The 26,198-nt window shown below is 45.9% G+C and overlaps 5 protein-coding genes across 15 annotated transcripts in view; 2 read left to right on the forward strand and 3 right to left on the reverse strand.

Moving 5' to 3' along the window:
* The window catches only part of LOC115311423 (F-actin-uncapping protein LRRC16A), a 45,734-nt gene extending 38,576 nt beyond the window's left edge, over window positions 1–7,158 (reverse strand). Inside the window, exons 1-3 of one of the 2 annotated variants that reach the window (XM_029970088.3) lie at window positions 6,933–7,158; window positions 4,925–5,022; window positions 2,483–2,533 (exon numbers count right to left, since the gene is read on the reverse strand). In XM_029970088.3, the coding sequence (XP_029825948.1) occupies window positions 2,483–2,533; window positions 4,925–5,022; window positions 6,933–6,969 (186 nt within the window). In that variant the 5' untranslated portion in view covers window positions 6,970–7,158. The remainder of the gene's footprint in view (window positions 1–2,482; window positions 2,534–4,924; window positions 5,023–6,932) is intronic. The other variant, XM_029970089.4, reaches the window with a different exon arrangement.
* Window positions 7,159–7,305: 147 nt separating this feature from the next.
* LOC115311418 (ubiquinone biosynthesis protein COQ9-A, mitochondrial) lies at window positions 7,306–11,355 on the forward strand. Its single transcript, XM_029970079.2, has 8 exons — window positions 7,306–7,509; window positions 9,769–9,948; window positions 10,124–10,265; window positions 10,342–10,432; window positions 10,533–10,637; window positions 10,800–10,955; window positions 11,070–11,123; window positions 11,189–11,355. The coding sequence occupies exons 1-8, from the start codon at window positions 7,449–7,451 to the stop codon at window positions 11,219–11,221; spliced, it is 822 nt and encodes a 273-aa protein (XP_029825939.2). The 5' UTR covers window positions 7,306–7,448; the 3' UTR covers window positions 11,222–11,355.
* On the forward strand, window positions 7,508–9,527 carry LOC115311417 (glomulin). Its single transcript, XM_029970078.4, has one exon. It carries the CDS (start codon window positions 7,646–7,648, stop codon window positions 9,416–9,418), a length of 1,773 nt encoding a protein of 590 aa, XP_029825938.2. The 5' UTR covers window positions 7,508–7,645; the 3' UTR covers window positions 9,419–9,527.
* Window positions 11,356–12,648: 1,293 nt separating the features above from the next.
* On the reverse strand, window positions 12,649–15,565 carry LOC115311416 (suppressor of cytokine signaling 2). Its single transcript, XM_029970076.4, has one exon. It carries the CDS (start codon window positions 15,408–15,410, stop codon window positions 14,319–14,321), a length of 1,092 nt encoding a protein of 363 aa, XP_029825936.1. The 5' UTR covers window positions 15,411–15,565; the 3' UTR covers window positions 12,649–14,318.
* A 3,182-nt stretch (window positions 15,566–18,747) lies between these two features.
* Window positions 18,748–26,198, reverse strand: part of LOC115316096 (RNA-binding protein 39) — a 35,602-nt gene continuing 28,151 nt past the window's right edge. For all 10 annotated transcript variants that reach the window (XM_040206690.3, XM_040206689.3, XM_040499574.2 and 7 more), the window contains one exon: window positions 18,748–19,019. In XM_040206690.3, the coding sequence (XP_040062624.1) occupies window positions 18,934–19,019 (86 nt within the window). In that variant the 3' untranslated portion in view covers window positions 18,748–18,933. The remainder of the gene's footprint in view (window positions 19,020–26,198) is intronic.

Genomic DNA, 26,198 nt, shown 5'->3' on the forward strand with positions numbered 1-26,198 from the left:
ACGAAAATACTACTACAATCCCATTTTCTATATGATACCATGTAGTGTCACGCATGTGTTCTGAAATTGTTTCTATCTGAGTGGCATATGTCTTTTAGTTATCTTTCTACATAAACAAGTATGATGATTGGAGTGGTGTGCTGGTCTATATTCAATTTTTTGGGTCTAGTGTATTTTTATTTTCCGCTGTTTTTCTGCCAAGGTGTGTATGGGAACTAGGGCCTCGTCAAGCTGCAATAGCAGCTTTTTGCCCTCTTTTCCACCTTTTTTCGTTTTGTACTGAAAAAAGGAAAATTAAAGATTATTACTATTATTATTATTTAATCGTAAGACAGCTCTGATATCAGTTTCGGCCACCGCTCCCGCGTAAAGGCCCGTTCACATAGTTGCAACCTCTAAGAACCTGGTGCCTTGGAACCTCTTAACCCCTTGCCTACTCATTTTTTTTCTTTAAAGATCGTACAGAAAGCTTTCTTTAAATCAAGCAATTTGCGTCAAAATAAAGAAAAACGTTTCCTTGGCTTTCAGGCGTAGTCTCGTGCTCTATACCAGGACTTCTGGTCGTTTCCTCTTCTTCAGTAGTTCTTCACAGTATGATAGAAATCGAGAGATTAGCAGAAACCTCGCATAGGACATCGTTTTGCCGAAAATTGGGGTCTCCACTATGGACCTTTGGACCAGTTCATTTTGACTGTGTGTTTTTTCACTTGCGTCATAATGATGCACAAGGCAAAGTATACCTTTATCTCATCCGGAGTGGTGTCAAACCATTGCTCCTCATAGCATTTCTTGGGACGATCCTCGTCGCCCATCTCTTGTTCGGCGTAGTGATTTGTCTCAGCAGAGACAGACGCCCAAAAATCATGACTTGCAAACACGGAAAAGGTCGACAAGGCGCTTGTCTTCTCACCAAGACTGCGTTGAACCCTTGCTGACACACCTGGGGTTTCTACAAAGGTGAACTGAGCAGGCTGGTTGTCCCTCTTCTCCCAGTTCCACTGACGTGCAGACGCCGAAGTCGATGAAATGCTTCCAGGATTCGCATCGTTTTCAACACTTTTCTCACTGTCCGTTGAACTCTCATCGGATTCCGAGTAATCGAAAAGGCAGCAGGATTCGTCGTCAGAAATACTGGCGCATTCATCACTTTCAAAAAGAAGTCCTTGTATATCTTCGTCCGCCAAAGCAGACCTCCGCGCCGAAGACATGTTTTTGGCGCGCTTGCTTACAATAGCGCGCTTATTTTTTGTCAATGGAGCGCCCTCTCTCTGTCAAAAGGCAAAGCAAACAAGAAAAGAACCCAAGGTAAACAGGAGCAACAGGGGTAGTGCTGCCATCTGCCGCAGAGCTCACAAAACAAGCTCTGAAACCGAAACACGAGTCACACTCGTGGTCGGGTTTTATGGTCCGTAAATGGCGGCACGAGTGACACTCGTTATTAGTAGGCAAGGGGTTAAAACAAGAGGACACACTGGCGCCATCTATTGGGTAGCACTGTAAACTTGGCGGTCCGGCATATTTTCTATTTCTCTCGCGCATTATCCTGTCTTTCTTGGCTCGAAAAACTGTTGTCAATGTTATAAATGAGCCTTTCTTATAGGTATTATGCACATTTGACCTCGGAAATCCCGTAAAACCTTCGCTCTTGTGAAACGCAATTCCAGGGTCACCACAGGGAACACACTGGCACCAGAATGCCAGTGTGTTCTCTAGACCTAAGAAATTTTAAGAGGTTTCATAACTCCCGTCTCTCTCGGTCGTACTCAGTTGCAAGAATGTGAACGGGCCTTTATATTTAACAGTGGAGCACACTGTACATGCAAAGGGTCGGCGGAGTATCGGGTATCGTTATCTAAGCCATCGGAACAATGTACTCAAACTCCCTATTAGGAATAGAGGAAAGCCTCATTTTCCTAGCTGAATTTTGTAATTAGGAATGCACATATGGAATTGCTTTTTTTACTTTATGGATGCATTTAGTAAAAACATTTTCATATTTTGTAGAACCAAAAGCAAAAAAGTTGGTTTTGCAGACCAATGTTTGTACAGAAATAAATTACTTATTACAAATAACTGTTTCACAACCATAGTCTCCAGACACTTTGCTTTGTATCTTGCTAAAACAAAAAAAAAGGTGGTTATTAAATTAGTTTTTATGATAGACTGACTAAATAATGTTGGTGTGCCCCTGATAGAATGGCTGTAATTTTCTGCACAATTCATGCAGAGCTGAAACTTTTATAGCATCCTTTATCATGATTAGCAGTTTATACTGCAATTTTAAATCATGTATTATCAGGGGTTCAAAAGCTGACCCTTCTGAGCAGTGTCCTCCTATAAAAAGAACTCGCAAATAACAGGAACATTTTGAACCAGCGCACTGTACATGCCATTCCTAAACATGTAAAAATCTATAGTGATACAACTATTATAGACTACGTGTTAGACAGAATATCAGGGAAAGAAATATGAACAAGCTGACCTTGGTTGGAACTTTGGCTGTGAGGATAAAAAACCTACAAGATGAAAATGCCTGGAAGAAAAAAATTTAGAACACTGTTTCAATTTGACTGCAGGGCTAAAGAACAATTGGAGGTAAAAATGCTCCAGCGAGTTTGAGGAGCACACCAAATAATGAAAAGAATTTAAGCTTCTTTAAGTCACAAGCAGTATGACCTGTCATTAGACTTAGCAGCAAATTCTAGTATCACTGAACAATAGGAAAAAAAATGAGACGATTACAACACCCTGTAACGCCGAATTAGAGCGCAGCTCTTGAGGAGGAGGGAAGGGTACTGAGGAGAGGGTATACCCCTCCTCCTCCCTGCTACTTCTCCTTTTCCTCTTCCTCTCCCTTCTCCTTCTACCCCTCCCCTCATCCTTCAGCTCCTCCCCACTTCTCCTCCTCCTCCCCTCTCCTCGTCCCTGCGCATTGCATCATGGGATATGTCCTATAATGCACCGCGCAATTACACCGACGGCAACGGCGACGCCACACAAGCCGGAAACAGGCGCCTAAGAGCTGCGCTCTAAAAAAACGAGACTTCGCAAGTCACAATTTGCCACAATTCAGGAATATGAAAAAAGTTGTACAACCTGCACCAAGCACGAACATTCACTGAAAGTCCAATAGATTAGAGGTTGTAGATCTGTTCAGCATGTCCAAATCACAAACATTGGAGGCACAAATATCAAAGGCTCGATGATACCTGCGAGCCTCTGAATGTCCACGGCTCAATAGTTTATGCACTTAGATGAGCAGTACCAGAAGGGATAGTGATGGGTGAGCATTCAATTATTTGTCTCCCACTTGAAAACAACTAAGTTTGAAGATGGCATAAACAAAAGAAAGATAAGATGTTGTATGCTTATCAAAGGGTAACTCCGGTCAAAAGTCAAACCAAAATAAGTGACTGATATCGATTTATGGAGACTAAATACGAGCACTGCCAAAATATTAGACTAATGACAAACTGTGATCCACTCTAAAACCAATATTAAAAATGCTACCACCAGCTTCTCGGTGGGCATTCAGCGGGTTGGCTGTCTGTCAAGCAACCTTGTGTCCACTGTCATGTTCATACTCAAGGAGGTTACTTGTTCATACTGCCTCATCTTTCGCCATGTTTTCAGCTGTCCCAGCGGATGATTTCTGCTCGTTATATAATGCTTTGCAAGTGCTCCTCAGCGATCGCAGCACACAAAGATTATTGACTCCCTGCTGGTTCAAGCGCGTCGTGGTGCTGAAGTTGGCATTCACTGGCGGCCATGGTTTAGTCCATTTCTGCTCAGCGCGAGCTTACGATTAGCTTCCACAATGCTTCTGAAACATGCATTGCACACCACCAAGATTGTAGTTCTTCACAGAAAGTAAGTGGGGGCTCGTTCTGAGCCTAAGCTAAGTCTGCGTTCATTGTGGCGATCTCGCTTTTCAGCCGGTAACTTTATGAATGTGTATTAATATTTGCTCCAGATGTTTGATATCTACGAAACAAAGCAGTAAAATAGCCATAGCATCTTACCAGACTGATCGGAACTGCTCTTGCAGCTAGGCCAGTCGTATGTTTTGTAGTACCGATGTACAAACTTTGCATCACACAATGGCCATGCCGCTGATCACAACGGTTGCCATCATGCTCAAGCCGGTAGTTTCAGTTTCACCATAAACTCCCGGAACAAAACTTTGAGATAAGATATCTACAAAACTACACAAGGCACCGGAAAAAAAAACACGACACCTCATAATTCAGGGACACTTCCTTCACTAAAAACAGTCGTAACCCTAAAGTCTAAAAAATGTACCAAAGTTACCCTTTAATAATAAAAAAAAAAACACTTTGTCATGAGGCAGTAATGGGGTCCCCTCAAAGGAGCATAGAGAAGCCCAACTGGAATGCAACCCCTTAGTAACACCTAAAGAAGTGAGAGGCTCTTACCAAGGTTTCATGGCAAACATTTTAACATTTCCTAATTAAAATTCCCCCCCCCTTTCAAATTTAAAAATTTAACAATGGTTTGGCACGCCACCTTCTGATGTGGTTGGCTGGGCCACATATATGTATCAGAAAAGGGGGATGGGAACGAGAGAGGAGGAAAGTTTCAGGAACTTGCAGTCACTTCACGGTCTCCCGACATTCTCAGTCATGTGGAACAGCAGGAAAAGAGAAGCCACCAAAGCAGACACCTAGTACCATTAGAGCGAACCCTCATTAAGAAAGGTAGCTCTGTATCAATAGAGGAGCTAAGCATTTCACAGCATCCATAAAAATGATAATGCCTTTCCCATAAAACCCCTTGTGTAGTCGCTACTCCACGCCTTGTCACAACGTTGTTTAGGAAGAACTTTTCCCAAGTCACATGTGGGGTAAAACCCGAATTGTACTTTTAATTTCACCCACAGATATTGATTACTGAAAGGGCTTACCAGCACTCGATTCTCAGTTTTCTCTGGCTTGATCTCCAAGCGCACCATACACTTGAAGGAGACCTTAGCATTGCGGTCCAACACATGACGAATGCTATCTGTAAATTTAAAAGTATCTATATATTCCAAAGACTTGAATGAGTAGAGCATAAGTTGCAAAGACTCTGCCATAAACAATGGGTCAACACTAAGTCTGTTTCAGCCCTTCCGTTTATTTTCGTTTCTACCCCACCCCACCTTCCCCTCTTCAATGCAACTGGGTTTGCACTAGCTGCCCAGATGCCAAGGAACGGCCAGCTTACCAAAACAGACCCAGGGGCTCCTAGAAACAAGGCTGGATAAACAACTTTGCTCTCCGGAACGGGACTTCTGCTGGGGGTCCAGCTTCTTTTTTTAAATTTCGAGAGGTTTTACAAAACTTCTACTGCCTGCACATTATCAATGTGCTGCACAAGGAACAAAAACTTCCAATCAAGAACCAAAGAAAATCTACTTCCCAACGAAACTGGCTTTCAAAGGTTCGAAGTTTACTTCTCAACGTAAATAAAAAAAAAAAAAACGATTAAAACAGGTTTGATGGGGACTGCTTCTTTCGTTATTCTCAAATTAAAAAGGTTTATTGCAGCCGCTTCGATCAAGTAGTACAAATAGCGGTCTTCAGCCCAAAAATGCGCAACGAGTAACGTGATTTTAGGTGATTAGCACCACCTAAAACACCAAATGTAAACTAAAAATAAAAAAAAAATAAAAAAAATCAACGTCGATAATATGTTATCAGCGCAAAAACGTACGTCGTAGGAGATATAGGCTCGGAACCTGTAACTCCCACGACCAACCAGTTTGCTGATAAGAAGTATCCGTGCTCGATTTTATTCCTCGGTGCTGCGCCGTGTACTGCGTCTACGAACCCGCGACACTTCCTCGCGCATGAGATCACAGAGCTGCGTACAACAGCGCCAATCTCCTGCAACAACATCCAGCTGTCTGCTTTTTTATTAATTAATTAATTTATTTATTATTTGGAAATTAGCCAAGCAGCAGAAACAAAGCCTTGGCGTTCCTGCAAGTCTCAATTCTTTAACGATTAATCATAACAAAACGTGTAAAAAAAATCTAAAAAAAAAAAAAAAAATCGACGAGCTTTTACCACGTAAAGTCGGCCGGAGAGACCGAGAACGAAGAATATAAAAGGTGGACAAAAACGCCGTAGCACATGAGACACCGGAAAAACAAAAACAAACAAAAAATTAGAGGGGGGAGAGAAGGGGGGAGGACACGAAGTACGACTGGTACGACGACAAATGAAACTCCTCGCAGCGTCGTCAGGTAAAGGTGACTGAACTCGTTATTATACAGACAGCACTCACGCTGCGGTGGCGAAAAGTAAACAAGCGCTCTCCGTCAGTACGTTAACCGACAGAAATCCAGCAAGTACTCACACCAGTAGATGGCATCGTAAACGCAATTTAAAAAATCTGACACCACAGGGAAACACAAGCAAACGCGAAAGATCAGCTGCAAAGGGGCGTATCTTTATTTCTCTCTCTCTCTTTCTATATATATATATATATATATATAATTAAAATCGACAGACAAAAAAGTTGAGGAAAATATCGGGCAACTGCACATGTGAAAACGGAAAAAAAAGCAAATCACTTTTTTTTTTTCTATCCTCGTTTTTACAGTGATATAATAATCGACGGGATCATACAAGTTTTCACAACTTTAAAATTCAAGATGACGGGAGCAACATGATGTGCCACACAGCACGGTTAAACAAGCCGCACGGCTTAAAAAAAGGGGAAAAAAAAAAAAAAGAAAAAAGGAAACAGGCATAACACTAATTTGCTTTCTAAATCCGGTTCATAAGCACGCAGGATAATCATTTCAGTATAAATGCGCTTACACGCTCAAATAAAGCACGCTGGAAATTCACGGATTTCGCAGGCCGCGCAACGAACATGACAGGTAGCAAAGCACTGATCCGTTCACAAGAATAAACACCTACCGCTCAGCTCCTTGGTGATCGCGTTCTTAGCAGACATTATTCCGCTTCAGGGTCGTCCTTTACCCCCAGACACATCCGTGAAACCGTAGAACCTCGGCTCGACGGCAAAACCATACCCACGAACCGATTAATGTATTTTGCAGAGCAAAATTCCACTATCGAGCAAACCGAACACTGCTACCGAGCTGCCATTCCCAGTTTTTGCTCTGACATTAACTGCGGAGTCGTTATTTTTATTTTTTTTTATTTTAAGGTATGCTGTTTGTAAAACAAAACTAATGCAGTTTTGTGGTTAATAAATAATAATTTTTTTTACTGTTTGTTTAATTTTTTTTGCTGATACCTATGAAATTTTTAATTAATTGGTGCGGAGCTTCAAATGGCTGCCCTCATTACTCTTGTTGCACTGATCTTGTGCTGACGCTGTGGTCTCCGTTCGTGTTGGCTGGCGTCAACCTCCTTGGTTCGTGTCAAGTGCACGACCTTAACTGCTAAACGGACGTTAAGCAAGTCGGAATGAATAGCATGCTCAAGCTGTCTAAAAACGTTTCCATGCTCCGGAGCACGCGCACGAGAGGTTAGTTTTTGAGTCTTTGCGCGCATGTTATATTTGCGTCGATGCCGGGGTGATTTCTTTGGACAGCAGTGTTTAGTGAGCAGCGCGTCGCAGCCTAAAAGAACTTGGAACTCTTTGATAACAGCTGCGACGGACCATGTGTGAGAAGAATTCTGGCGGCTTTGTTTCAGTGGCAACAGAATTGTTGAATTCTGGCATGTATGCGGACACTAAAGCCTACCTATGCGGCGATGTCCCGGGCTCCAGCATTTTCAGTCACGGCTGGGACCTCGTTTTGCCTGCTGTGACTGCTTTGGAAAAGGAAAGCGATGCGGGTTCCAACGAGGGCGTCGCACTTTGCGAAGACGTGCTCAGAGAAGTCGTGCGTCGTGGCAACCCTAAGGAGGTGATGGTTTCCCTGCTCGAGCATCTGGCGTTGGTCAAGTCCAGCGGAGGTTTCGAGCTTGTGCTTGAATGCTTTCAAGAGCTGCTCCGAAAACTGCCGGGGAACAAGGTCAAGTTTCTAGAGTGGGGTTTAGAGTCCTTCTACGGGTACGTGGCACGCCTACCGAATCCTGAAAATCACAACTTGGAAGACGAAGAAGTAGCTCTTTTGGACGCTGACCCCGCAGTGCGGAAAATTAGTCGAAGCCTCGAGGCGATGACGACGCTTCTTGCAAGCTGCGTGAACTCTGCAGCGAGAGGCGGCCAGGCCACTACTCCAGGTTGTGGTCAAGCGACGGTTGAGCAACAGCTGCTCTTGAAGTACTCTATCAAGTTTCTGGGGCGAGTGTCTGTTTTGGACATCACGTCACACCCGAATAAGGCAAAGAGTGCTGTACGGCTCTGCACGGAAAAGCTGGTGAACCAGATAACGAAGTTATCCAAGGACCTAGTTGTGCTTTGCCTCCACAAAGTGACTGAACTGAAAGACCATGAGCTGGCACACGAAGACGATAAGGACGAGAAGGAATTCGTTGCACCCATCAGCCGTGCGGTGCTTGCCTACTTGATCTTTGTTGAGTGCCTGGAGCCAGATCATGTGCCACTTGTATATTCGAGTCGATACTTGTTTGAAGAAAACTTGAAAGGCATCCTGCTTCTGCTGTCTGAGAACTATGGAGTTGTTGTTTCGAAGGGAGTTGCACTCTCTGCATGTTTGGTGTCTCGCTTAGAGTTTTGCCAGTACTGTTCTTTGGACTTGGACAACAGTGACTTCACAGCACTGTTCCTTTGTCTCAACAAGGTGATGATAGGTTGTCCACTAAGGGCTGTGCGAGAAGGTGCTCAGAAGGTGGTGGTTGATTTTTTCCAGTGCTTTGACAGTGCGGCTAGATGTGCTCTTTATTGCCGTTTGTTGCAGGTAGAAAAACATGCAGGCTTATGTGGCTTTCTGCTCGATCTCTTCAGAAAAGATCTGCACGAAAGCCTCGTAGCTGTGGTTCCCAACAATCCATTTGTGGGGAACAACTTTGTGCAGCTTCTCAAACTGGTCTGCAAGCTTCCTGAGCAAGAGCACACAGACCTTCTCGACAACAGTGACTGTATTTTAGCTGTGCTTAACCTGTTGCGCTACTTTGCAACAGTGATGCAGCAACACGCTCAAGATAACCCCACCACTTGCTTGTCCGTCTGTACGATTGCTGAGGCATACACCGAAGACGTCAAGAAGTTCCTGGACTTAACGAGAGCACACTACAAGCTTGAGTTAGACCGCAACAAAGACCGTGTCAAGATGTCATCGCGACCTGCTAACAGCACATCACTGAGCAAGGGGGACAGTCTGTTCCCTAGCCTGCCTCCAGACCAAGAGGCCGAGGTCCTCAAGGTGGCGTTAGTGAGACTGGACCTCTTGGAAAGTGTTCTTGTGCTTGCTCAAGAAAAGATAGGGGCCTATTCAGCCAAGTCTGCTTCTCGTAATTGTGACTAGTTAAACCTGTTTCAGCATATATCTGCCTTTCAGTTTCTGATGACATGTTATATCTGTAGTTGTGACCAGTTAACCTTTTTCAGGATAAAGATTGGTTTTCAAAACATGCTAAGAGTACCGTTGCTTATCCCAGCACATGCTGACTCACAGTTGGCATGTGTGCCCTTGCTTATTGTATTTTGCTTTTCAGGGCACTTTGGTAAAAGATTAATTTTATGCCAATGAATGCACAGGACAGGGATTGTAACATTAAGAATTGTTTCCATAGTGCTAAAGTTAAATTTTTCTCACGTTAGCAATGATGCCCGTTTCTCAGCTGGGCCACATTAATGTTTCCCATCCTTTCCCAGCGGCGAGTTACCATGCCTACTCTACCAATGCTGAAAAGACTGTACACTCTGAAGCACAACCAAGTATCAACGACTGGGTTTCTGGAGCTTCCCCAAAAGCAGATATAAAAAATGAAATACTGAAGGCTGCCCTTCACTTTGTTCCACAACATGGGTGGACATGGAAGTCAATTGCTGCTGGTAAGGCACTGCATAATACAATAGCTGCTGGCACACATTGGAGACTGGTTTAATATAGCATTAAAGGTCGCATGTAAATTTTGATGCTAGATTATGCATAACTATCATATCTGGTTGTAAATTCAGCTTCACATTAAATTTAGCTAGTATTCTAATTTGTATACATTCTCTCTAGGAGCCAACTCCTTGGGGCTTTCGACTGTCGCACATGGACTTTTTCCTGGTGGTAACCTTGACCTTATCACATTTTTCTACTTAACATGCAATGATGCTCTCGAAATGCAACTTTCAAGCGATATTCAGAAAAGCAGTCCCAGGTCAGTACTATGGAGACAGTTGTACCTAACAGGCCTGTCACGTGGTATAAAACATAAATCTGAGCTTTCTGCACAGGGGAGCTTCAAAGGACAAGATTGCATTCATCCAAGATGCAGTTTGGAAACGGCTACTTCTGATGGCACCTCATAAGGAGACATGGGCACAGGTGTCTTCATCTTCACAAATGTCCTAATTTGCATAGCTAGTGCACACATTTTCAAGTTACACCAAGATTGTACCTTTTTGCCCTTTCATATTGGCATCAGGCATTGGGAATCTTGGCTCTGCCTCAAAACATGCCAGTTGCCCTTTCGAATCTTCTGGATCTGCTTGACATCATCTGGCATGAAGCGGGTGATGGGTCCATTGATGTACGTATTCTTCCAAGGGCGTCCATTCCCCTGGTTACTTCAGTACAGTGCTATATACTGGAAAGATCTTATCCTTGATTGTGTGCATTTCATGTCTTATGTATTAATAATGCATAAGACATGTAATATGTATTAAATGATTTTAATTTTTGTTCTGTCCAGATGAACTGGTACTATAAAAGGCTGACCCTAGCTGCCCTGTACCAGAGCACAGAGCTTGTGTTTGTAGAAGATAAATCTGCCGATTTCAGCCAGACATTAGAATTCTTAGAGAGACGTTCCAAGGACTTTGCTGCCCTGAACAGCTGCTCTCAAAAGGTATGCTCCAAGCCCTGTTAGTGGCTTGTAATTTCCCTTCTTTGAAGAATGCATAGGTCGTCATCCACTATATTAAGATCTTTTCTAGTGACAGCTGCATATATTAATTTCCAGATAAGCCAAGCGAGGAATACTGCCACAGATGTGGCTGAGCTGGGATTTGCAACGGTAAGACTATTTTCTTTTGTTCTTGCCAGTTGATTCGGTCATTCATTCATTCATTCATTTTGCAGCTTAAAAATGTACTACGAATGAACACCTGGTGATTGAAGACCAGGAATAAACTTGGATGTGCCCCTACACATGGAACTTAAGACTTGCGTTGCAATTCAAACATGTTGGCATTGGCGCATATGGTGCAGCCACGCAGGTTCCTTTTAATAAAACTACTAAGAAAATATTTTTGGGGATATGTTTTATGATCAGGTTTGTGACAGGAAACCTGTAAGGTTCAATGAGTTGCTGAGGCTTTGCAGAGCGATTTTTTAAAAGTGTTCCGCAAATTACACCAATTATGAAAGCGTTAACCAGCTTTAGAAAATTATTGACCAGTATATTATGCACTTCAATAATGTTCATAAACACAAAACATGCCATTGCATGTATTTGAAGATTGTCTCTTAACGCTGCTGATAAAACTCAGTTTTCCGATAACTTGGCGAACTGTGGAAGCTGCGGCACCCGCGACCCAATAAGGGTGCCTGAGCAAGGCACATAACACTCCATGGTCGAGACTACCGGGACCTCGTTACCGCCACAGCAACAAAGCCCTCCGCTACAAAAAGTAGTTCTAGGCTTCTTTATCCTTTAACTGCAATTGAACTGTCGTGATTCCATGTATAACGAGGAGATAGAAAGAATAAGGAATAAATAATCACAAATTTATGAGTTTCAATTATGTTTAAACCAAAAAAGTGACGCCACATCTGTATCTGCCTGATTTTTTCTGCCTTGTAGCGCCGTGGCTGTTGGCGATAGCAGCTTTGTAATTGGCCATTTCCACTCAAAACATTGCACTGTGCCCTGACATTAGCACCCATCGCAGATTCGCGATTGAGTGTATGGTTGCCTTATGAACTGTTTCCGAAGTGCCAGCTATTCTAGTGGACAGATATGTTGGTGCGGTGCACATTCATCCAAAGTTGGTTAATTTCGAAGCAGACGACTATTGGCTAAAAGACGAAAGCTGGTTCCCCCGGGCCTCGCGCCTCGCATTTGGTGTGAAGGCACAAATGCTCCCAAGACATCGGGGTCCGTGCCTCACTCTGCTCATTTTGGGTCGCGGGGCCCTAGCCTCCACAGTTCGCCAAGTTATCGTGTAACGGAGTATAGAATCTGACCAATCGAGCCTACGACCGTGCACGCACTTCTGACCAACATGGGACCAAGCAATGGAGACTGGTTGCCATGATATGCATAGTTTGGAGCATGTCAATTCATCTGCAAACCAAATATATCCTTGGACGGTTATATACACAACACTTCACACGAACAAGTGAGTGCTGTTTTTTTCCGTGCATCTTTGGATCAATGAACTGTCATCAAACCACTTGTATGGTGGAAGGTGCTCACTTGGGACATTAACTGAAGCAGTTATGTTTGGTGCACTTTAGAATGCTAAAAAGCACCAATGCTGTATTTGTGCTAACAGTTTACAAACCCTAACATTGCACAAATTCATTAAATAGCCTTAAAATAAACTCTTTCTAAGAATATGTTTTTATTGAAAGTCGAGGCACATAGTGAATAATTAACAAGCTTTGTATGTATAATGCTATGTACAGAATCCGGTAGATATAGGTATCTCGGTAAATCCTTGCACACGAAAACGGGCATTTCGATGCCCAATGGGATCCACATACGAGTCCATCATTCCATACTGACAAAAAGCTGTGCCATATTGCTGTCGCATCTCTCTGCTTCTGAACAATAACTAAACCACCCCCCAATGAAATCAATGGCAAAAAACAAAACGTCAGTCTCCAACGACATAAAAGCCCCATTTGACATTGCAGTTTCAGACGACTATGTTGTGCTCGCTTTGGCCAGGCCCATATTGCTTGAGGTAAGGAAATAAATGAACCTTTGTTCCATGCTCTCTCCAAATATAGAGTGCCTGTGGCCAGAGTGCGCTTAGCACTGCCGCATAAACTGCCCCGGCGAAGGGGTCTATCACATTGCGGGAGACTGCACATGACAGTGACGTGTAAACTCCTATGCATATCACAAGGGGAAAGGTGAGATTGCATACCCTATGATTTGTTGAAAGATGCCGACACCATTTTCCAACATCTGACAAGCTCCGAGAAAGAGCATGCCAGACGTGCATAGTCTCTCGAGTAGGAACACCTGGAATTGCTTCTATTGCATCTGCTGGCCCCTAAACTCGGCAAGCATCTCAATAAAGTACAAATAAAAAAAATTAAAAAAAAAAAGCTATTACTGACTACTTATAATTTACTGGTCTTTAAAGCTACACAATAGAAAATGTAACACTACTGAAGCATAAATGATTTTAATGCAGTAGTCAACTAACCTTTCCATAAAGATTGCCATGTCAGCAGATGACCTAAAACATGATTATCATTGAGAAACTTAAGCTAGTATCGTTATCAGAAAGGAAAAACAAATTGGCATATCTACCTACGTATCACCTATCACAAAATGAAAATTCAAACTTTGAGCTAAAGCATAACTGTTCCTGTGTGTTGCTTCCATGTTCAGTAAATTAACAGTCCTGCAAGAGTGGTACACAGACAAATTGTCCCAGCAATTTAATAGAAATTGCCTTTAGAATAATGTTGACTGATTAAAAGAACCAAATTGGCTTTAACCCTTAGGCAAATTAATCTGCTCCAAAATCTATTTACTCGGCATGTCAGCTAATACAACATATGGCACTCAGAAACCTGCACACGGTTTCAAAGACAGAAACAACAACAAACAATAGTGATTGCAATGTACAAACACTACTATGGCAGTCTTAAAGACTACACAACTTAAACAACACTATCTCACTCAGTCGCGTCACAAGGGGGAGGGGAGGGGAGGGGAGAGGGGGGGGGGGGGGGGGGGGGGGGGGGGCTACCGCTTCGGGTGCCGTTGACCCTAGTGACGCCACTGATCTCACTGACAATTTCTTCTGACTTGCATGTTTGCCTACGGTTCCTATGACATGTCTTCCGGAAGCACGACCTTGTGCCTTGGAACTTGTGCAAAAGAGCCTCTTGGCAGCACTGGCTACGATTGAGCATTGCCGACCCGGATGCTCAGTCATGTCCTGACAGTGGCCACGGACTGCATCGCACGAGGGCAGAGTCCGTCCCCCGGGAAAATCGAGGGGCAGGCAGTCCACGGCGGTCCTTAGTAGTGGCCCTCCTCAAGGTAGCCCTTGATACGGGACGGCAGCGGTAGGCTCTGAATGTGGTCAAAGCGCGTGTACTGGCGGATCACAAAGCGGCAGAGGTACTGCAGCGAGCGAACGTGCGTGAGTCGCGAGACGGGCCTGATGAGACGCACGGGGAACGAAGGCACCCCGGGGCTGCGGCCCCGCGAGTAGCAGAACACGCCGGACTGGGAGTAGTTCATGGACTCCTGGATTAGATCCACGATGGAAGCGCGGCCCTCCGGATCGGACTGCGCGTAGAAGCTGAACAGTCCGTTGCAGTGCTCGATGCGCGTGTGCAGCGTCTTCCCGTATGACTTGAACGTCAGGCTGAGTAGGTACCTGTCGTCCGAGCTGTCGCGCACCAGGAAGGCACCGTCCGGCTGGTCGGCGAGCTTTTCCTCGGCTTCGCACCTGGTGATCGGGCCCCAGTACCAACCGTGCTTGGAGAGCTTGAATAGTTCTTGGGTCAGGCTGTTCATACGTAGGTCCGGAACTGCTCGAAGGGGAACGCCGCTCGCTGGCACCAGGCTCGACGTGGGCCGTTGACCGTCCACTGACGTCCCATCGAGTGCGGCGCTCGCTTGACCACGAACGTAGTTGTCGTTGGCATCGCTGCGCGGCCCGACGGTCGAGCCGGGAGGTCGCTGCTCTTTGATCTCGAGACTCGAGTCGTCCGGCGGTAACGCAACGGCACAGCAGACGCCAGTCGCAGACGGGACCACTGCGGGACCGCTTGCCTCCGGTACGTCTCTTGGACATTCGGCCCACCTGCTGTTGGCAGTTTTTGCTTTGCACTTTCGCCAATGACAGCGCAACGTTTTGAGTAGACTCGACCGACTTTTGGGCCTCGTCGGCATTCCTGGGCTCGGTAAGTGCTGAAAAGCATCGGGTTCGTGCTCATCCTGCGCCAAGTCGCCATTTGCATTGACCCGTCCCCTTGCTCCGTTTTCTGACGAGCTTTTTCCACACAGCACCATTTTCTTCATAACGCTGAGGGCTTTTCCACGCCAATCATCTGGGCATGGCAGCGACGGAGAGAGGCTCACCTTTGGTTCTAACTGGTACATGGCGGTGGCGGCATCTTTTCTCCCCACCCATCATCTCCGCACCACCTACCTCCTCTGCCTGCCTCAACGAAACGGGCAGGCAAAACAGGCTGATGCCACAATAAATAGAACCAACCCCTGGAATCTCACAATACTTCCCATTGGCACTCCAACTGTTGAGAGCAGCGCCAAATCTCCCCTTACGGGCGTTGGGTTTCTCCAAAAACAATGAAAAAAATCAAGCAAAAATACGGGCGCCGTCGTCATGGCAATTGTTATGCTGCCTGCCATGGGGGAGGAATGTAAACCAAATTCTTTACCAGGGGGAATACATTCCACTTCGCTCATTTGCATTAGACAGAACGCCTACAGCGCCGAATCCAGCCCTGACGGAGGGGAGGTCCGCGTCAGTCCACGGGCATGTGCTCGCGGATGTTCACGGCGGCAGCGGCGGTGTCGTCTCCGATTCCATCTAAAGCCCCTCCATGTTTCAAAAGTAGCGCAAGGTGCGTCGATGCACGAGGCACGTCCAACGTGCAACTACAGTGGCTTAAAGGTAGGGGTGTCGCGAACTTTTGTCGAACCGGATTTTTAGGTCAAACTTTCGGGGTTCGACTGGGTCGAACCGGTTCGACGAACCTTCGAACTTTTCACCAGATTCGACCGGTTCGACTTTGCGGACAGTGTGGCCAGACCTTGATACACGCATGTCTAGGTTTGGAGAATTTATTTTTATGCAAAGGGTTATTTTATTTTATGAACAGTTGGAATTAAAAGAAACCAATTCTAATCACTGAAGACGTTAATAGCTTAATTTTTTTGTGCTGTATTAACTGGAATAACCAATCAGCGGTGCCCTTAATTCATCCCTTAGCCATTACCATCCAATCCGAAGCCAACTGGTCAGCCTGTCGCGCATGCGCACACGAGTCGAACCTTAATACAAGGTTCGTCGGAATTTCCACGAAAAGTTCGAAAAAGTCGAACCTGGTCGAACTCGCACCTCGGCCGGTATCCCCGAAGAAAACGCCTACTACAATTCCCTACTGATCACAATCGGTGAGACGACGACGGCGTTTGTGACGTGGAAGACGGCGGGACCACGGCGGGACCACGGCGGGCGGCCGGATGGGTCCCAAGAAACGCGCTGCGCAGGCGCGTTACGCCAATCACGTGGACACTGCTGAGCGCCGAGAGGCAACGTTGCTGACGTCATGCGCTACGCTCGCCCGGAGAAGTGAAAACAAGCAAAAGGGGGCCATGTAGATGGCGTTTAGCTCAATGTTGGCTCCGCCCATGCCGTAGCCTTGACTGCGCTGTTGGTTGCGCCTAAATTCGCCCGCTCAAGTCAGCCGATTTCGGCAACTTGGCGAGTTGCAAAGTTTGCCGGACCGTTTAAGGAACATTTAGACAGAACTGCGTCGTAAGATTTCACGTGTGGTCTTCCTAGGCGATACTGAAGAGGGCTGCATTGTATTTTCAAAACCAAAAATGAAGCGGAGTTGCCCTTTAAATTGCAAACGCTGTCCAGGTTTTGAGTTGCACCCACCCTCACTAGAGCCTCCCTAGTCATGATACACAAGAGTTAAAATGGAGGAAACTCCAGACTCACTCTTTCCCTAACCTCCTTCGATCCTTTTCTGACAGGTACCGGAGCGTATGCGCGCTCGGGCGTGTCAATCACCTGAACCCAACCTCTACCACTGTACTTGAGCGCGTCCCTAGGAGTCATTCATGTTCCTAACCCCACTACAACCTCCTGGGAGGCCGCTCTACTCAGCTGACGGCCCGAGCGGCAGCGAGCGCTGATCGAACGGGCTAGATGGGTAGCGGTGGCCTGCGGAGCCTTGGACCTGACCCGGGGGAAGGGGGGCGGGGGGGCTTCATCACTGAACAGACTCAAGTTTTTACTGCTACAACCACAACCACTGTGTTGTCACGTGACCCTGCTTGGTCGCTGCAGCGCGACCACCGCTCCGCCATTCGTATGCAGTAAAATCGCGTTCTTGTGAGCGTTGTAGAGGCTGATCAAGCTTTGTCCACCTATCGTGAAACACCCTGTACACATATACTCTCAAGTTTTGAGCAGCGCTCCAGGCGAGCAAAATAGAATATTTGGCTCGCGTTTCGAACATGCGTTAATACGCTTCCCCACTACAGTTTTTTTCTCCGTTCCATTCTAAGTGCCAGCGTAGCAGAGGCCACAAGAGCGAGCTCCGAGCTTTGTCCCTGCCAAGCACGCGCGCTCGTGCAGTGCGAGCATCGTTCAGGGGAACATGCTTTAGCAAGTAGCTTCGGCTTCGCTATCAATAGAGTGAAACATACGGGCTCACGGAAGCCATGAAAGAAAGCAATAAAATAATAAAGCTGAAATGAATGTTTAATTTGTTCAATCCCCACCCCTGCCCGTTTCGATCTGGATGAGCATCGTACCGGCGTGCGGTTGTGTATCACTACCTCACTACTGCGTGATTCACGTTAAAGATCCCAGGCTAGCGGTTGTACTGCACTGGCTAAATTGCTCATCTACAGCTGGGAGACTCGTCGCCCCTGTGAGGCAGACCAAGTTCTAGGCTGTATAAACACACGCACACAACCCAATTTTTGGGACGCTGAGGCCGCGCGCTGCATAATTTTTTTTTTTTTTAAATATATATATACGTTTTGTTATCGCGCGTTGAGATCCTGACAGAGGCTTGCATTCGAACGTAGCACGTGCAAAATCGAACGTTACAGCGCCGCCTGGGTGGTGCTGCCAGCATGACATGGTTGCGTGTTGCGGACGTGCTCGTGCCCCCTGCCCGAGAGCAACGGGTCTAACATCAAGTAATCTATTCACCCATTTTAGAGCGCAGCTCTTAGGGGCCAGTTTCCGGCTTAAGCGGCGTCGCCGTCGGCCTAACCGCGAGGTCACGTGACCCCCAGAAGTCACGTGACCGCCTTGAGGTCACGTGACCCCCTAAGGTCATGTGACCCCCAAAGGTCACGTGAGCCCCTGAGGTCACGTGACCTCAAGGAGTCGCCTATCCCTCAGTACGCTTCCATCTTCCTCCTCAAGAGCTGCGCTGTAACCGGCGTTACAGGGAATTGTAAACGGCTTTAATTTTTTCTTCGTGTTCACAAAACCCTCACAGAACATACAATAGCCCCAAAGTTTTCATCACCTTTTACTACTCATTTCAACTACCCATACTGTATTTTACATGCCACACTACTGCAGAACACAATGCCTTATATCAGATAATTTTAGCATGCTTGTATATTGTTTTGAAGTACATCATGGAACAGCATGCTTGTGCCCCCAAAAAGTGACTCGCGCTGTACACAAACTGTAAGTAACATGATCGCACAATAAGAATGACATTCATACAAAAATGATTTATTACCGGTGCACACTTAAGGATTAATGTCTCATCTATTTACATTAAAATGTTGGGGGTGACAAAAAAAAAATCTGCAAAGAGGACGGTAACTTTCCCCTTTAAAAACAGGTGTAAAACAGGGCAGGGGGCATGGAGTCTCGGGAAACGCTGCCTGCTTCCTTTCACAGGAGGGCATTTGTTGTAGCAGAGTCCGGGAACAATGTATGGTAGCTCATGACAGGAACATAGGCAGCTGTGATGATGCGTCCTGAAAAAGAGTAGGAGCACACATCAAAAACTCTCCTGACCTCAGTCTACTGTTGGTAATGGACTGTACTATATGCAAGTTTGTGAATGCCGAGGGCACAACTATGTGGTACAGGGCTGACAGATTCTCGACTTCAGAGGCACATACCCGTATGCTAGTGATGCAAACCTAATCAATAATGGCAAAAAACAACAAATAGTTAACTATCGATAGTTGGCTCTCAACTGACTTCTGGTAGACATATATCGATAGTTGGCTCTCAACTGACTTCTGGTAGACATATATCGATAGTTGGCTCATGTTAGACTATGGATAGTCCTGTATTAAGTCAACTTGCAGAAAAATATTGCGTGTTGACAGATATTTATAAAAAGAAACAAAGCAATGGGTAGTCTAAAGTCATCATACTACAAAAGGTACATTCAGGTACCATCAGCCCTAGAGCACTATATAGCTCCTTCGGAGCAGAGTAGCGCAATCGAGAACGCCATCTCTCGGGACTAGCGGCAAACGCCCGGGGGTTCCAACTCCGATCAGAAATGCATGGGGAACGTGAGAAAATCATTGTTTCTTCGATATTGGGGGGGATGTACGGAACGTCAGTATTTTTTTGACATAATGAAGGAACATTTTAAAATAATTTGCGCTAAGTTGCGAGCCATGTAAGGACGTAACTTCTTTTTAAAAAATTGCCTGAACGGCATCATGCAGCAGACGACGCGGCGACGTCACAGCGACATCGCAGCGTCCACGTGACCCCCTCCGGCCAACCCAGAAAGTCCCTCTCCGCTGCGCACACAAATCGTCTGCTTCAAACGCCATTGCCTTGGAAATTGCCTTCTCGCAATTTTCACACGCTTCCAACATTATTAAAACTTTGATGAAGTGTTTAGTGCTTTACCAACTTCACGATAGACTAGTTTCGAAAAGTGTGAACTCGGCGTTTATTTTTTAATCCGCCGTGTTGTGTCGATCTCCATGTATTCTCCCATAGAGCGGGCCGCCTCTTGGAACCCTGAGTACCACGTGACTCGCGCCGAGGTGCTCTGTCGGCCATGTTGTCGGCGAAACACGCGGATCAAAGGATTGCGCTACTCTGCTCCGTAGGAGCTATATAGTGCTCTAATCAGCCCTAAGGTCCCACATGGGTATCCACTTCTCAGTTGAGCAAACGCAGTTGTGTTCCCTTATCAGTCACTACATGATGCCATTGTGTAAGAATGCATACTTGGGTAAATTACTTTTGAAATGTAATTTAATTATAACTACCGTATTTACTCGAATGTAACGCGACCACGATTGTAACGCGAAAAGCGACTTTTCAAAGCGCAAAAAAAAAAAAAAAAAGAACACGAATGTAACGCGAGTTAAGCGAGGGGAAAAAAGTGCCTTAAAAAGTACTACAACGTGGTCCGCGGAAGCCTTTTCGGCCGGGTTCACACTTGAAGAGCACTTCACGCTGGAGCCTCCACCCACGGATGGTCGATTCTGTCACATCTACCCGTCGAGCCGCGGCAGAGTTTCAGATTTCCTCAGCCATCATAATTGCACTTCTTTTAAGGCGGGCGTCGTACTGAGCACGTCGCGTGGCCATTTGCTCGAGTCCAGTCGCGGAAGCGCGTAGCAGCAGCTCACAAAACACGGACAACATGGGTACGGTAACCATAACTAGGGTGCCTCAATGTCCTTCTGTTTAGGGTGATGCCACCCTTTGTAGTACCCGATGCCGACAGCACGCGCTCACGGGGAAAATACAAAGAAATCAACGAAAACAAAATGTCGCCATAATAGTCAACGCCACAAACGCGTGAAGGGCCACGCTCTTTCAAGCGCTTCTGAACAAAAAATAAAAATAAACGTGTGGGACAAAATGGCGAGATGCCACCACCCTAAGCAAAGAGCACATGAAGGCACCCTAACCATAACAGAAAGAGAAAGCGTTGTGAAGGTAACCCGTAACTGTGCGCCGGTAGACCTGTGCGCCGGTCAAAAATCGCCGGCGGCGGCGCGCCGGTGTTTGTTCCTCCGGCGGCGGCGTGTTGACGGCGCGGGGATCAACGGATCGGCGGCGGCGTGGCGCGGAAGAGGGAGGGGAGGAGGGGGGGGATGCAAATTAGAGAGTGAGGGGAACAGAGAAAGGAGTCGTTTGAATTTGGAAAACAGGATGCAAATACTATAAAAAGGAACACTTTTTTATGATTATAATGCAATAAATTTATTTGCGTCCGTTAGAAGAATTTGCAAGCTTCACCCCTGTTGGTGTTAGACTGGTGGCAGCTGATAAAACCCGTTTGCTCTACTGACGTCTAACCCCTGGTTAGCTCAGTTGGTAGAGCGCTCCACTTGTTATGGAGAGGTCCCGGGTTCGATACCCGGACCAGGCGGATTTTTTCGGTCGCTCACCAGTCACCTAGCTGTTGTTTGGAGATTTATGTTTGTCCTTTGTCCCCCTTCTCCAGGGATTAATTTCGTCACACTTCGGCTTCTTGTTTATTCTCGTTTGTCAAGGAATATGTCGCCGGCTGGCAGCCGCGGCGCAAGATCCTCCGCAAGACGAGGACCGACGACAACAGGTATTTTATCACCGCGTTCCACCTCACCATGCGCCCCGTGCCTAACAAGTCGACCGAGAAGCCGTCATCACCGACAACGTGTGGGACCTAACCTCTCGTTCGGCTTCGCGGTACTTCGCCGACAGAGCATCCCTAACAGTACTTTACGCTCCCGAAGCTAACCGCTTTGTCGAACGCGCCAACGGAAAAATCCTTCCATGTCCGCGCGAAAGAACGGCGACATCGACCATTGGAGCGATTATCTCCAGGCAACCAGCTTTCAAGTGAACCCGCAGCCGTACGCTGGACTCCAGACATCACCGTTCGAACTCCTGTTCAACTTTGTCGCACGTCTACCAATGGAGGCTTCCTGACGAGGTCGGCGACGCTGCAAACGCGAACCTCGCTTACCTTCACGGCATGAAGCGTTCCTACGATGCAAAACATCGACCAGCTCCATACAGCGTCAGGGACAGGGGACAGGGTATAGTACACGAACGGCTTTCCTACCTCGAAACTTGGCCTGCTTTTCCACGGACACTCAAGTCATCACCAACGTGAACAATCCGGGTTTACCCCGCAAGGCACACCAGATTGCCGCAAAGCTGCCGCACGATAGTTTTTTTTTTTTTTTTGTTTAACGAACAACCTGCAGCGATTGACGTCGATTTCAACCAACTCGCCTTGCACCGCGGCAGATCCTCCGATTACAAGTGCATCACGCCGACGCCGCTTTCCACGATGGCTAGACGCATAACAGTGGATCAATGTGCAACGGCTCAAGGATTTTGAGCTCGGGAGTGTAAGCAAATACGCTGGCGGCAAAGACCCGCAAGGAGAGCCTCCCCGACTCGACCGGATGGGGGCTCGACTTCGACCCCCGATACTGGATCCCGGCACTACAAAACGCACGACTCCGACAAATCGTGGAAATTGAAGCGGACGCGCCCGCTTCAAGCCCGCTTCAATTTTCACGATTTGCCGGCGTCCAGCATCGGGGCTCGACTTCGACCCCCGATGCTGGACGCCGGCGGCATCCCGGCGTGGAAACGAGAAAGAAGGACCCCTAGAAACACGATGAACAAGCCAGGCGTGTGGGTCAAAATAAAATACGTTTGAAAGAAGCCTGAAAACGGACGCGAATATAGCCCCCTTGTATCAAATTATTTCACAAAGTTTTCATTAAATCGTTTTACGGTCTACAAAACCGTTCATTTCGTTATAACACTTTCAAAACACAGGCGAGCTGGTGAAGAACTTCCATAGTAACGGGAGGCACAGAACGATAAAAATAACGGACAAGACAACAAATCTCAAACACAGCTTTTATACCCGTTTTCACGTCAAGAACTCTAATAAAAAAAGAGTCCAACTCCTTGCGAACCATTACTAATTTCCACCTTTATGTAGAGAATTAAGATATATGTAGCTGAATTCTACTCTATATATTATCAAGACGTCACGTTCCAGCGCCAAAATCATCGCTTTCTTCTCCGACAACCAAATCTCGTAAGACTGCGTCGCATATACGAACATCTTTGTTTCATGTATGTGCCCTCCCCCTCTGTAATGCCTTCGGGCCCTGAGGGTACTTTAATAAATAAATAAATAAATAAATGCTCAAAACTTTCTTTAAAAAAAAAAAAAAAAACGGGTATAGTTTATTTGAACAACGAACGCTCTTATATATACGTCAAGACCCTCACCACCAAAAAAGAACTCTTTAAAAAAAGAGTATCATCATACACCCTTTTGTCCCATATAACGCACCCCAAAACTTCAGTTCGACGCACAGCGCACAGACGACCATACATTTTTACGAGGTGCTTGATAACGGAGCGATATAACTTATTAAATAGCTAAAGTATGTATCAAAGACCACAGAAAGAAAACACTGAGGTTTTGCAGTAGGGCCAAAAAAACCCGATTATTATTGTTTTTTTTTTTTTGTTTTTTTTTGTAGTCAGTAAAACATACATTAGCTATCTTAATATGTTGTACCACATGGCTATCAAGCCGCTCGTGAAAGTTAGTACTGTCAGATCGACGTCTGAAGTTTTGGGGTGTCTTATATGGGACAAAGGGTGTAAGAATACACCCTTTTTTTAGAGTGTAGGTCACTGAAAGCCGGACATTCAGACAGATCCAAATGATTCATGGTTACACCAACCTGCCACCCAGACGACCCCGCTTGATGACTGACCAGCCACATGCGATAACAGGCAACTCTATCAGAACCCTTACTAATTTGATACATGCGTGACGAGATGTCCCTACAGCGTGCAATTCGCTTAACGAGTGTCGATGAAACGATCGATTCGTGTCGACAAAACGTGTGTCCGTGAAACGTGTGCCCATGAAAAATTGTCTGCGATACGTCATTCCACGAAACGAGTTTCGACGAAATGAGAGGGTCCCATACACCACTCCTGCCTGAAGAGTTACATCTGGGTTCTTATGTTTTTTTTCTGGCGCCCCTGAGGAGCACCAGAAAGGGGGTTGACCTTTCTAATTTGTGCTGAGCTTTGAAAACAAAATTTACACTGAACCTATTTGCCACTGATATAAAGTTATGAGAGATTCCATGGTAGTACAGGCACACGCACAACATTCTTCACAACCGGTTTTTCCACAGGAGCCGGATTAAACCTTCAGCACCTTGAGCACAACTCTAACAATTACATCGTGGTAATGGCCCGCTTCCAAACGACACATCTTTTGCAACTCAACTGCCTCACCAACCCAAAACATACGGGATTCTTTACAGGCGTTATCCATCGCAGACGCAATTACACCACTCTTAACTATTTTCAAGTGACAGCTGTCAGCCGCCAACAGAGGCTTGGCTAATTCCTTACCGTACCTCCAGCACAGGCCCTTTTCCGTGTGCAACAGTTGGTCTATAAGTACTTAATTGTACTGTTGCGATGGCAGGGTTGTGCGGTCCAATCGACAAGGACCGCACATACGTGTCAACGTAAACAAAAGTCTCGTTAAAAAAAAAAAATATCTCGGACAACACTGGAGCAATTTACGACCCTGTTTTTGAATAAAAAGAGAACCATCAAAGTCTACGGCAGTGGACTCTAAATGAAACTCCAGAATGCTGATAAAACTATCTACATCAATACCAGTGGCAGACTGCAACTTCACTAGATTATCATCACACCACCTCTTAACCCTTTTAACAGCTCCGACTTATCCATAGAGTAACATAAGTCCTTAATTGATGTCTACAGTTGTCACATCGCACCTTCTCCCATGATGCGGATTCAATATTTCAATCAATTGCTCAGAGTTTTTGAGTGACAATGGACTGTTGCTCCACTCCTGTCAGGCATTTAGAGATAAAAACTGACAACACCTTCTGCCAAGCTCAATTTTCGTTACGATTTTAACAATTACACCAGGATGGGATTGTTACAGTTGTGCTCAAGGTATCAGGAACGTACGTTTAATCCGGCTCCTGTGGAAAAAATTGGTTGTAAAGAATGTTGTGTGTGTGCCTTACTACCTTGGAATCTCTCATAACCTTATATCTTTTGCAGAGGGGTCCGGTGTAAATTTAGTTTTCAAAGCTCAGCACGAATTAGAAAGGTTAACCTCCTTTTCGGGTGGTCCTCAGGGGTGCCAGAAAAAAACACGTCTACAACACGTGCCGGAACTATTAATGGCGTCCGCCTCAATTATCTAACAGTCTTATCATTGTGCCTAGCGAGAACAGTGGAAGAAGCAAATAATGGTTTGCACCTGCAATCATGCGTGGTTTCAATTGACTTTGTAGAAAAAGAGATTGTGCACTTCCGGTCCGCGGCGGGGCCACGGATTGGTTGAGATGTGGTGCGTTGACGCAGTGTGTATCTACGCTGAGGCTCTAGGATTAAATCAGTTCAAAGTAAGCGCTCTGTGGTGTTCTTCCTCTGTCTGTGTCTTAAAGCGCAATCATGTTTTCTCACAATACCAACTCGCCCAACAATCAGCAAAGGTAGGAGAGTTCTGAGGGAGACCATGCGTATTTTGACCTCTGGTAATTGTGTAAGCACACCGTCCTTGGCATTGGACAGTGATATGAAGCGTTTTTTGTGTCTCTATAAGGTCTTGTTTTGTGGGTTTTCTAAGAATGGTAAGGGCTGTGCTGGAGCTGTAGTTGCCTGTTATTGCATGTGGCTGGTCAGCCCCCAAGCGAGGTCATCAGGGTGGCTGGTTGGTGTGAATCATTTAGATATGTCTGAATCATGAATCATATGGGTTCTGTCTGAGTGTCCAGCTCTCGGTAACCTAGTGAAGAGGTGTTTCTTTTTTGGTGGTGAGGGTTTTGAGGTATATGTAACAACGTTCGTTGTTCAAATAAACTACAAACGGCGTTTGAGACTTATTGTTTTGTCCGTTTTTTTTTATCGTTCCGTGTATCCGTTTTTTATGGAACTTCTACATTTATTGATATGTTTACAGGAGTAAAAATGAAAGGGAAAAAGCACACAGACACCAGTGTATCTATTCATTTTTTATGCGTAATATAGTAGGTAAAACTCATACAAAAAACACCAATACCGCCCCCCCCCCCCCCCCTAAAAACAAAAAAGAAAGATGGCGGCGCGCCGGATTTATTGTGCGGCTGCGGCGGCGG

Source organism: Ixodes scapularis, unplaced genomic scaffold (assembly GCF_016920785.2).
Source record: "Ixodes scapularis isolate PalLabHiFi unplaced genomic scaffold, ASM1692078v2 PGA_scaffold9__187_contigs__length_104089568, whole genome shotgun sequence".
Classification (NCBI taxonomy): domain Eukaryota; kingdom Metazoa; phylum Arthropoda; class Arachnida; order Ixodida; family Ixodidae; genus Ixodes; species Ixodes scapularis.